Below are 12,458 nucleotides of genomic sequence, written 5' to 3'. Positions count from 1 at the left end.
AAGATAGAGAGGGATACAGTCTCATACGTACAGAGAAAGAGATTATTACTTTTACCACAAACCTTTTTTCCTTCCCTAATTTTTCTTCTTCCTGATTTCGCTCTCTTTTTTTTTTTCTTTTATTTTTATATTTTAAATCCCTCTCTCATGAGTTTCTAAATAAAAAGAGAGGAAGTGAAAGACAGAGAGAGAGAGATACAGAAAAAAAAAGAAGTAGCGAGATACAAAGAGGCTTCTGGAAGACATACATAAACCAATAGTATGTTGAACCATTTCTAATTCGTCTTTTTTGTTGTTGTTGTTTGTGTATACTTACACGGAAAATTAACAAAACTAGTGAATCACACATTCACAAAAGGAGTATAAAGGAAGAACCAGATCTATTAGAATAACACAAACAGGGATCATATGAATCTCTAAAACTCCCACTGAGATCAACAATAATAATTAATAATTAAAAACCACGTTACCTAGTTACTAACGGGGTTCACATAAAGCAAGACTCTATTTCATCTACAAATGATTGAAGTGTTAATCACTTTTAACTTTGCTGTTGCTGTTCCTTATGTGGTTCGTAAATTCCTCGGGGTCCACGAGAAAGCGATACAGAGGAGACTTTCATCCAATGTTGTTCTTCTTCTTGTCGTTGTTGTGGAAGGGACGAAGCAGAGTTGCCTCCTCGTACTTTGGCTGAAGTCAAGGAAGCAGTTCTTGCTGCACTAAGCATAGGTACTATCTTTGCATCTGATAAAGATTTCTTTGGTGACAATGAGCTTGGTGTACCCGTTCCAGCCGTCTCAGTTCTAGAAAGAGATAATAACATTGGTGTACCATTACTCTTCTTTATAATTTTAAAGACTATTTTTGGGGTAACAACTGAGTTTAACGCATCGCGAACCTGTCTCACAGTTCGTACACGAATTCCCCCAATTTCCTGTATCTTATCACCACACTGTATTCCAGATTCTGATGCCTCTTTGTAAACTTCTAATACAACTAATGAACACGAAACACGAAATCCAACAGGAAGTCGTAAAGAAGTTTCAGAGACATCTCTAGATTTCGGTTTTCGATCAATAGATGATGCTCGTGACATAGAATGATTACTACTGGCACGACTAAAACTAATACGTGGAGTACCATTATGTCCTGTACTCGGTTTTGAAGCTATTCGTTTATCACCACGTGCCGATTTAAGAGGTGAGTTAGTACTGCCATTAGAAGCAGTACCACCCCTTAGTACTGCACCTCTAGACGATAAAACGGCGCCTTTATTACTTTCTTGCCGTTGTATACGAGAAGAAGAACGACTTACTGTTGTTTTTTCCTTTGCTGTTCCCCTTGGGGATGCAGTTGGGGGTTGTGTCCTAGCAATAGCTTCCATAGACTTTGCAATTAAGCTTCTTGAACCAGAATTACGTGTAACACCTGTACGTGGAGAAAGCGTTCGACGTGGTGTCCCTCCTGTTTTTGCCCTACTTGATAAAGTGCCTTGAGAAGATTGTTCTGATGTTGCAGTTGATTTTTTCATCTCATTATTAATTTTACGGGACGGATGGAGTGGTAATCCAGTTCTTTTTTTCTCCTTCCGTATTCGAGCAATGTACTGCCATTTTGCAAAAAAACGAAGAAGAAAAAACTGTGTAGTAGTTCGTGCCATCAAAGTCACCATGTGTTCTCGATATGATATTCCGTCTGGTGCTGTAGAAGAAGGATGTTCAAGACTTAGATTTAAAGTTTTACCAATAGATTGTGCATCTATATCGTTACATCCTAAAACTGTTTGTACAGTATCATCACGTGTGGAAGTTGTTGACGTATGAGACTCTGGCAGAGACGTTAATAACGACTTCTCCTCAAACGGTACATCTTTCCTGTCAACGTGTTTATTGAGTTCCGAATGCAACTTTGAATTGTGTAGTACTTTTTGAGTTTGTACGGGTGGCCCAGTTTTTCTCGGTTCGGGATCGCACTCTACAGCAGATGACTCAGGAGATTGTGTAAACTCTTTTTTAGGGGTAATCGTGAGTTCTGTATTTTCCTTATCCCCGCCGCGTGTTGTGACGGTGATTGCCGCAGCAGAGGATGAGTCTCGTTTTGTTACAGGTGCAGGTGCAGGTGCAGTCGGCGAGCGAGGACTACTACGATGAGAAAAATGGTCACTGGTAGTTTCTGGTGCAGCGAAAAATGATGCGGGGATATTCACATTACAGTTATTTGGGAGTTCTGCGGTATCACTGAAGGTGTCAAGATGTGTATTGCACTTTCGCAGTGCCTGCACACTTACACCAAGCCGCTGTGCCACACCCGCAAGTGTTGTGCTTGGCGTCTGTTGAGTTGTGTTGTGATTGCCATTATTCATATTAACTACAGGTTTCTCTTTGTTGACCATATTACGTGGAAGGAGATCTTTCGCCGTAATGTCATTAAAGTGCGCCTTCGTAGAGGGTTCGTTATTTGGCGTCTTCATATCATCACACCGTTGTTCTGGTTGCTCCTGTTGTGGTTCACAGGCATGTGTGAAGTGGGAGTCCATCGTTTGAGTTTTAGTGTTTGTAGGTGCGTTCTCCACGCAACGCCGGTACACTCCACGTACCTTTGGAAAGTCAAAGACTGCAAGAAGGGTGTTGATCTCTGATTCGTGTAAATAACGATCATGCAACAAATCAAAGGTAACATGTAAGCTACCTAGGGTAAAGTAAATATTCTTAACATTTTCTTCAGGGAGATCAAAGAGAACGGCAACTTCTGTAAGAAATGTTTCTCGTACTTCCTCTTCACATAATGCGAGTACTTCTTCCCATTTTTCTCCTCGAATTATTTTTTCATGTGTTGTTGAAAACCATAATACAACAGGCTCTTCCTTTACCCTTTGTGGGCTAGAAGAACCCATACGTGTTGGGGCAATTGGTGGACGCCCACAGAGTGGAGAAATATTATAAGCATTACCCATTTTATCATTGATACTAGGTGCTCTTGGCAATATTGATGGTGAAAAATGACCATTTTCATCAGTAAATGTTACATGTGGGGAATGGTCTGGTTCTTGTGTAGAATTCCCAGAATATGGAGAAAATAACAGTACATCATTGTATTCAATGGTAGGAGAACCAGAAACCATTTCTTCTTCCTTCTCTTCTTGCATGTCATCATTATAAAGAGGACATTCCTTCTCTTGTTTTTCTCTTACATGAGAATATTTAGTATGCGAATCCCCAAGATATGTAAAATTTTTTATTTGTTTTTGTTCTACTATCTCTTCATTTTGTGTAGATACTGGCATTAAAATATTTTTCTCTTTTTGATTTTTATCATGCTTTACGTCATGATAGGTTGTTTCTATACCCGATGACGAGACAAATACTCCTAAAGGAGTCATATCATTATCCTTATTACTCTTTTCTTTTTCGTTTTTCTTCTCGTTGTTGTTTTTTTTCTTATTTTTGTTCTTACCTTTTAAGAGACTATCAGCATTAGCACATGGTGGTACTGTTTTATCAAAGTCATGTGGTGTCTCAAAATTATCTTCAGAATCTAATATAGACGTAATACTTGAAGCTGTCTCTGCATTATTTTCTCCCTGCAGTTTTTCGTATAGTAGGATCAGCTCAGTAAAGTTGTGTTCTTGTATTTTTTTCTCTACTTCTTCATATCCAAATGAAAGAGGAAGACGTAGATCAAAACTTATCATTTTATCATTATCAGTTATTCCATCTACTTCATCATTTACAACATGTACGTTCGTTACCCATTCATTGGGTATTTTAAACAAATTTCCCAGCTCTGATAAAAAAGTATCCTTCCATAAAGGATTAGCAGTAGAATCATCATTTTCTCTCTCTTGAAACAACTCATACCAGGGATATCCGCTAAACACTCGAGTATGCGTTGTCACACGAGTTGACACTAGTACATCACGAGAGGGACTTCCATTATTTTTTTTATGTGGAATTCGCAAAGGTGTATTGGGTGGTAAAGGAGTGTATTTATAAGCTAAAAGATGGGTATTGGCAGCACATAACTGATCTAATGAAATAGAGTAGGCTTTTGCTATTGTTGCCAGTGAATCTGCGTGTTCTACTGTACCTTTATCAACATGTGATGATGTTGTCAACTTGCTTGTATTAGTATGAGAAAATAACGTTTCTGGTGAATGTGATTCACTAGATGTTCTAGTAGAATTCCTGTCTGATTCAGGTGGTGCTGTAACACGTGGAACTACTACTGGTGATGGTGTATAATCGAGCCTTAAGGGTTGTAAAATATGTTCTTCTTTTTTTTTTCCTTCATGCATACTTATCTCTTTACTGTCGATAAACCTCCTTTCATTGGAGTTTCTTCGATTTTGTATTAAACCCTGTGAAGGAATGTTTTCATGCACAGAAAGACCCGCATTTGTCGTTCCATGCATATACTCTACAGGTGAATGTAGATGATTCCCGTCTGGAACTACTTCCTCAGTTTCATGATTAACTACTATAGGATGATGACATTGTGTCACTTGGGAACTTGAGCGACTGGTACACGGTTGCAAAGGATCTGCTGTAGTACCTGTACTAGTAGTAGTACCTGTTGTTGTTGTTGTTGTTGTTCCTTGACGCTGATTATAGGAGTTAACTTTAGTCAAAAATGGTGTTCCAGCAAGTGTGGTAGATACAGCTATAAGAAGATCTAAAAGTTCCTTTACAGCTGTTAAAGCACGATCAGTGATGATGCGTCGCCCAAGAGACTCTTCATCCAACAATCCAACATGTTTAATACTCGTAAGTGTAACACCCACACGTCGTGCTCTCTCACGCAACATGCGAGACTTACGAAAAAATAATGCAAAATCCAAAAATTGCGGCATAGAGGAAGTGTTGTGCACTTCTTCAGAAGAGTTCCCTGCACCCAGCTGTTGTCTCACTATATATGCCTGTTCAAGCAATGATCTACAGTGCGATACCAAAGATTTTTCAAGTGATGAGAGTGCCAGTGACTCCGTTGTTTCCACATCGTTCCCATCGCTGTTAGGGGTGTATGGCATTCCATGGGAAGCGGCATGTAAATCTTCATTCGCTACAATTTGTTCGAGAACGTCTACCGCATGTTTCCATGTCTGTTCCATCGATGAAAGAGACATGGCGGTCTGTATATATACGAGTGTGTCTGTGCTTGTGTGTGTGTGTGTGTGTGTGTGTGTGTGTGTGCGCCAGAAAGCGATCCACACCTCTGCACTTCCTCTGACCACCTAATTATTATTTATTTGGTAGGAGGAGGGGAATATGTGTATTTACAAAGACAAAAAAAAAAAAGAATAAGGAAAACTAAAGACATAGTACACAAAGAAGCACACATCAAATACATTTCACAAATTATATAATTAACAATAACAAATGCAATACAAAAAAAAAAAATAGAGAGACTGATAAGAATAGAAACCGAAAAAAAAAAAAAAAGAGACACCACACACACAAACACTAAGCCTTAACAGCTTCCTCCTTTTTTTCTTCCTCTTCCTCCTCTTTCTTCGTCTCTTCATCGTTAAACCGCAGCTGACTCCACGGTATGACCCCCAACTCCAAACGTTTGCGCTCCACCAGCGCCATCACATCTTCTGCCGTCACACTCGCGTCGTCTTTGTACGCCCGCCGCTCCGCTTCAAACTCGCCGCTGTTCTTTTTGTGCCGCAAACTCGCACGGTGACGCTCCGCCGCGTGTGCATCGCCGCAGTGCACATCGCAAACGGCACAATAAAAGGCGCCCACCGGACGGCCTCCGGCGTGTGCGTTGAACATAAGGACTATAAAACTGGCAGCAACAATAGGAGCAAGTAGAGAGACAATCACCCTCTTTCCAATAAAGAAGGGATAATCAAACAAAAATAAATACAAGAAAGAATATCAGGTCGCTCTATAGAGGGGGTGGGGGAAGTGTGAGTGTTTGCATGAGGATAGATAGAAGAAAATGAATGAGGAGGATAATGATGAGGAAGAGGTTGAGGGTAAAAGTTAGCATGAACACAATTGTAGAGAAAAAAAAAGAAGATAATAACCTGATATGTATATATATATATATATATATATATATATACCAATACAAAAATTGATAAATAGGGAATGAACACTCAAACGGGAAAGGAAAAAAAAAAAAGCAATAATTCTTCATAAGAAAATAAAACTATATTGACCTCCGTGAATAATTCAAAAAACAAGAAACCACAGCTATTCACGTCATACTTCTCTAATTCTCTCCCTCTTCCTTTTCCATTGCTCCTTATGGCCTTTGTCTCTTCTCTAAGTATTATGAGACCTCACCGAAACAGCGCCGGAACAAAGCGCATGCAAGGAAGAAAGAAGCAGAGAAATAAAATAAAATAAATAAAACATAAAAAGGAGAGATTCTAGGAAATCAATTTAGCCAAGATTTCTATATCTAAGGTGTGAGATTTTATTACTCTTATTGCAGAAATTGCATACCTTCGTTTTTTCATAACAATAATTATCGACGTGTAGAACTTTTTTTCGTGGCTAGAGGTTTATCATCATGATACAAAAACGGTTTGTGATGCAGCTGGGCTGCCATAACATTAGAAATAACATCTTCACGATTTCTTAAAGTTGTAGATAAAAGTCTACCTTGACTGAAATGAGGAGAGCGACGCATTGTATCATACGATTCACTGTCCCTTACTTGAGGTCTACCATTTAAATTTCCACCTTCTTCAGCCATTGTCTCTCTGCTACTACGGGTTTGATTACTCTGCTGATGTTGTGACTTGCGTATCTGTTGCAAAGTGGCTGTGTAAAAAGGTTGTGGATTTTTAAGAGATGAGGGTTTATGTCCTCCGGTACGTGTCACTTGACCAGGGTCCGTAAAACATGATACAGCAGTTGGTAATGGAAGACATTCATTGTACATTGATGGTGTTGGTACCATATTTAGCAATGGATATCCAGGACTATTAGTGGAATTATTTACATCCATTCCTCGTTTATCCCCAAACACATGTGAGCGGTTTACCATTGGAACAGGTGGTGGTGCAGATGACTCACTCATGTCAAGTAGTGATGGTTCCATGTACTGCACAGTGTTGCGCTTCTTTTGTTTCTGTCGCGTTCCACCCAATGATTCCCACTGATCCTCTCCATTTGACTGTAATCCTGTAGTATGAGTAGCACAAGACTTCGGGGTAAATTTATTTTCTTCGTCTGTGATGCAATGTGAAGAAGTTGTGAGGACATTGCCATCGCAAGAAAAACAATTATGATGATGATGATAGTGATGTACAACGCCACTTACAGGCTCTACTGCTTTATCGGGGGAGTGAGACAGTGCTAATGCTTCCAACGGTGTGGGAGATGCTGAAACTATTTGTTTCTCATCTCGTTCTTGCTTTTCTTCCCGTATATACTTATTTTTCCTTTTGTTAGACTTTAAGGCGTTATGGTCACTTGGTTTAGTTTCCTCAGATGATGATGATGCTGACGACGATGATGATGATGATGATGACCGTTTTGTTGTGGTTGTGGGAAGTTCTGTTTGTGCCGCCATATCACAGCTACTGTTTTGTGGTATCTTGCAATTTGAGTGAAATTTCTGAGTTTTTTTTAATGCATCTGTTGTGGTTCCACTATTTATGCAAGAAGATGGCACAATGTTGCCTGACGTCATCACTACAGTAGTACGCAATGGTACTGATGATGGTAGTGAAGATAATGATGTACCAGACTTCTCTGTACCTCCTACCTGTAGAAATCCTCCATATTCTCCTCCCACCGCTAATACATGTGACTGCATCCAGTAGTAGCAATCACAGAGAACTTCAGAGACATCCAAAATAATACCGAGAGCATTTAACGACTCCTTCAACTCAGCTGCGGAATGTTCCCGTAAATATGCCTGGCAAGCCGATATCAGAGTGCGAGGTAGGGAAAAGGGAGGCATTGCAAAGATGAGTTGCAAACTTCCACCAAAGGTTCCAGTTCCCACATTATACAGATGGTTAACCTGCTGTAGCGTAGAACAGAGTGCGGTAACGGCCTTTACGAATGGGTCTATAGCGGTAGTCTCTTTTGCCTTGTGTGCTAGAAGTACACGCTGCGTGTCCACCATAGCCTCCTCTACGGACATGCGATTAGCGGAGCTCTGTCCACCGCCACCACTGCCGTTGGAGAGGATGGGGAGGGAAGGCGGTGGGAGAGGCGGCGGTGGCGGTGGCGGATCAGGAGTTGAGTTGAGAGGGACGGCGGGCGGGTGTTCGTCCAACCGCTGCTCGACCCCCCGCAGGCGCTCCTCCGCGGCCCGCGACCGCCGCGCCACAATCGCCACCGCCTCCCGCACGTCATCGAGGGCCACCCGCAGGCCTGCCAGCTCCTCGTCCGTCTGCCGACCCCTCAACTCCACCGCGGGCGAGGGATGGGGAGTGGCCGGTCGCCGACGCACCGCCTCCACCTCCGCGTAAAGACCGTTTACAGCAGCGGAGAGAGTCTCCAGACGCAATTCCATTCGGTTCTGTCGGTCATCCCTGTCATGACCCACCGTAGAGACACCTTCGCGATTACTCACATGTGCAGCGGGAGAAGTTACAACAGGAGAAACTTCATGCATATGCTCCACCGTGCGCATAACCTCTCCACAAAGTTTTAACAGTTCTCCACGCACTTCAGCACATAATTCGGCATCCTCTTTTCCACGTGCAACAAACTGTTGTTGTTGCTGGAGCATTTCTTCACCTTCCTTACGTGCAGCTGTACTTTGTCGTTCCCAAGTAGTTATATGTCCCATTATACGTTGCCAGAGTTCTTCCTCTCGTGTTTCACGTACCCTCTGTTGCTCAGTAAGATAATCGTGCAACTGACGAGAAAATTCTTCGTCATGCGCTCCAGCAATAGATTTTACAGCATCCCGTACAACTAAAAGAAGAGCAGATGGAAGGGATTGGGAAGGTGAGCTATCATTATAAATTGTTATTTCACTATTTTGAATTAACGCAGCGAGACGACGTGAAACCTCATCTACAATTTGCTGCATAAATTTATCATCACCAAGAAGTGAACTAACAACAATTTTTATACTATCATCACCTCTGTAAGCGTGTCTTCTTTGTATACCATCCTGAATAGTATCACTATATTCATCTGTTTCTTCAATATTTCGTATTTCCTGTCTAATTCCTTCATGTAAGGAATTACGATCAACATTTCCAGTTTGTGGTGAAAAAAACTCTGAGGGGCTTCCTTTAACTTGAATTGGTGAAATTCCACTGGGAAGTTCAGTACGCGGAGGGGATGGAAAATCAATATCACCACGTTTCCTTCGTACACAATCACGTTTACTTCTACTGTTCTTGTTACTAATTCTATAGTGGGGTTCTATCTGTTGCTGCATCGCATCTTGATGTACCCTATTACTACCCATCTCAAGATAATCAGATTCAGACGATGAGACGTAATTTTTACCATGACTCACCATAGTTGTCAGGGTTGATACTAAGCGTGAAAAAAGAAGATTTCGATAAGTACTTTCTTCTAGAACAAGTTCCATTCTAGCAGTAGATTCATCTTGGACGATACGGTAACCTTCCCACCGTTCTTCTATTATCTCCACATATCGCTGTAGCTGACGTCTATATTTCAAACGATCTTTAGCTTTAGCATCTACCTTATTCGAGATTCCATCTCTATCCTTTCCCTGAATTCTATTACTTCTGGCGTCAAATTCAGACATATCCCCACTACCTGAAACTTCATATAATTCATTATGATCTTTATTCTTATTATCATTATTATCATCTTCATTATCACTTTCAGAAGAAACAGAGGTGTCGACTTCATTTACCTCACCTCCACTTCTATCAAAGAGACGCACAGGAGTAACAGGAGCCGACATTAGACCTCCTGCTCTGATAGCAGAAGATGTGTCTACTGTCCCACGTTGAGATGAAGTGGTTACCTTCGGTTCTGTGGTCGGTTGAGCCTTACCACGTTGATGCCGACTGTTCTGCATCTCTTCTATCCACGCTCGCTCTCGCTGCATGTTGAAGTGCACTCCAACCCTCTCACGTAAATCGCAGAGTAACTCCCACATATGTTGTACTACCCATGGGTTTACGTACTGTACGCGTGATTCCAACTCATGCATGCGAGTTTCCAGGCGCTTAAGACCTTGGTGAACAACATCCACATCCTTTACAGTAGCCTTCGCCATCTCCCTTTTGTGTTGCACATTAAGGGCCCGGGAACGGGAAGTAGCCGTGCTACCAGGCACTGCCGTGTACGAAGACACGGACAACACAGAGGATGTGCACGGCTGCGGTATCAAATCACCTACTGATGCAACAGAATTCATGAATCCTGAACAGATTCAGTCTTGCTGTACTGCACCCACTAAATAAAAAAATATATATAGTATCAGTATTTGTTTTATTCACAAAATAAAATAATAATAAAAAAAGAAAAAAATCAAAAAGAACAAGACACGTAAAAAAAAGGGAAAAAAAAAATAAACAACAAATACGACTCCAAATACAATCAATCGCAGTGGTACAAAAAAAAAAAAGAACGCGTAAATTAACAGAAAAACAAACACCAATAACCAGATCGCACAGAAACTTTTTAAGACATTTTATCTCTACTTCCGTCAAGTTTCCCAATTACCGTACCCTTCTTTCACTCTCTGTAGGAAAGCACAAAATCAATCAAAAAAAAAAAAAATTCGGACATCTAAACATCATCAACACACAAAAAAAAAAACGATTGCATTCTCACTTTTTTTTTTAATTACCAAACAATTGATAAGGCATAATAATAATAATAATAATAATAATAATAAAAGGAAAAACAAACAAATAAAAAATCACACATACATTTGTATGCGCTTGTATATAAATATCCCTGTTCATTAAGAAGGGAAGTAAACAGAGGAAGGCAAAGAAACAAAAGAAAAAACCGAAGCAAAAGAAAAAGAAGGGGAACATCGCGACATCAGGTCTGTGTTGACAGGTAAAGACGTAGAGATCATACACATCCGTTGCCGCTTTGTTTCTTTGTTTTTTAAGTGTCAATTTTGTCATTACATCGTTTTACTTTTAAACACTGTCTTTTCTTTTTTTTGTTTTCCTTTTCTTCGGATAGAAAGGTAATCTTTTTATTTTTTCGTTTAGTGTTTGGTGCACAAAAACAAATGGTCAGGCTTACATTGATTCTCGGTAAATCGCCATGACGTCTGCCTTACTTCCCTGTCGTGGGTTAGTGGCGGCACAGACGTCCTTCAGTGCGGCGTCCGCCAGCATTGGGATGTCCTCCTCTCGCATACCGAGTTCTTTGAAACCACGTGGAATACCAACTGCCTTCGATAAGTGACGAATCGCGGCGACTGCAGCGGCAGCGGCCTCCTTATCGTCAACACCGGCTGTGATTACACCAAGGCGTGTGGCCACATCACGCAACCGGTGTGCACAGACAGAAGAGTTATACGTTTGAACGTAGGGAAGAAGAATGGCGTTGCAAACACCATGAGGGAGGTCATAAAATCCACCCAGTTGGTGTGCCATCGCATGCACGTAACCGAGGCCAGCACTGTTGAATGCCATCCCTGCAAGATATTCTGCGTAGCACATACCCTCACGAGCCACAAGATCTTTACCGTTGTCAACGGCATTCTTGAGATGCTGTTTGATGAGCTGTATGGCCTGCAGTGCGCAGGCATCCGTTACAGGACTTGCACCAGTGGCAACATACGCCTCAACAGCGTGTGTAAGGGCATCCATGCCGGTAGCAGCAGTAAGAGCGGGCGGTTGACCAACCATCAATTCGGCGTCATTGATGGCCACAAGAGGTGTGATGGCGTCTGTTGCGATTACCATCTTTGTGTGACGTTTCTCATCTGTAATCACAGCAAACCGCGTCAACTCGCTTGCCGTACCTGCTGTTGTATTGATGGCAATAACAGGAAACTGGTCCTTTGTAGCTCTGTCAAGTCCCTCGTACTTGTGTATGGTACCGCCGTTTGTCTTGACGAGTGCGATGGCCTTCGCGCAATCCTGCGGTGAACCGCCGCCAAGAGAAAAGATGGAATCGCATCCCGAGCTGTTCAGCAGCGCGAGTCCCGCCTCCACATTGTGTGACGTGGGGTTCGGGTGCACATCAGTGAAAACAACGGGATTCATGCGGCACTTCGACTTGAGCGTTGTTGAGACTTTGTCGAGAATGCCGGACTTTGCGATACCAGCATCAGAGACGAGCAGCGGCTTCTTGAAACCGTACGTGGAGACTTTTCCGAGTGCCATATCCAGCGCGCCCACGCCGAGATAACTGATACGCGGCCCAAAGAAGCCAGTGGCAGCCGCACGGAGACGTGTTGCACGGAACATTATCTTCACTGAGTGTCGGTTTTGTGGTTTTTGTTGGAGCTGATTGTTATATTTGATGTTGGTGTTGTTTGTTTTTGTTGCTTTAAGTTGTTTTCTAGAATTTCTC

At 41.8% G+C, this 12,458-nt stretch overlaps 4 protein-coding genes across 4 annotated transcripts; all 4 read right to left on the bottom strand.

Annotated features, from left to right (window-relative positions):
• Positions 1–541: 541 nt before the first annotated feature.
• TM35_000034220 (uncharacterized protein) lies at positions 542–5,122 on the bottom strand (the record flags this gene model as incomplete). Its single annotated transcript, XM_029022189.1, has 1 exon — positions 542–5,122. The coding sequence occupies one exon, from the start codon at positions 5,120–5,122 to the stop codon at positions 542–544; it is 4,581 nt and encodes a 1,526-aa protein (XP_028886735.1).
• A 337-nt stretch (positions 5,123–5,459) lies between these two features.
• TM35_000034210 (uncharacterized protein) lies at positions 5,460–5,777 on the bottom strand (the record flags this gene model as incomplete). The annotated part of the gene is made up of 1 exon (XM_029022188.1): positions 5,460–5,777. The coding sequence occupies one exon, from the start codon at positions 5,775–5,777 to the stop codon at positions 5,460–5,462; it is 318 nt and encodes a 105-aa protein (XP_028886734.1).
• Positions 5,778–6,480: 703 nt separating this feature from the next.
• Positions 6,481–10,329, bottom strand: TM35_000034200 (uncharacterized protein; the record flags this gene model as incomplete). The annotated part of the gene is made up of 1 exon (XM_029022187.1): positions 6,481–10,329. The coding sequence occupies one exon, from the start codon at positions 10,327–10,329 to the stop codon at positions 6,481–6,483; it is 3,849 nt and encodes a 1,282-aa protein (XP_028886733.1).
• Positions 10,330–11,173: 844 nt separating this feature from the next.
• TM35_000034190 (alcohol dehydrogenase) lies at positions 11,174–12,352 on the bottom strand (the record flags this gene model as incomplete). Its single annotated transcript, XM_029022186.1, has 1 exon — positions 11,174–12,352. The coding sequence occupies one exon, from the start codon at positions 12,350–12,352 to the stop codon at positions 11,174–11,176; it is 1,179 nt and encodes a 392-aa protein (XP_028886732.1).
• Positions 12,353–12,458: the final 106 nt, after the last annotated feature.

Source organism: Trypanosoma theileri, assembly GCF_002087225.1.
Source record: "Trypanosoma theileri isolate Edinburgh chromosome Unknown TM35_Tth_3_V1, whole genome shotgun sequence".
Taxonomy (NCBI): Eukaryota; Euglenozoa; class Kinetoplastea; order Trypanosomatida; family Trypanosomatidae; genus Trypanosoma; species Trypanosoma theileri.
The sequence above is the reverse complement of the archived record's forward strand: the minus strand, read 5'-3'. Positions and strand labels throughout refer to the sequence as shown.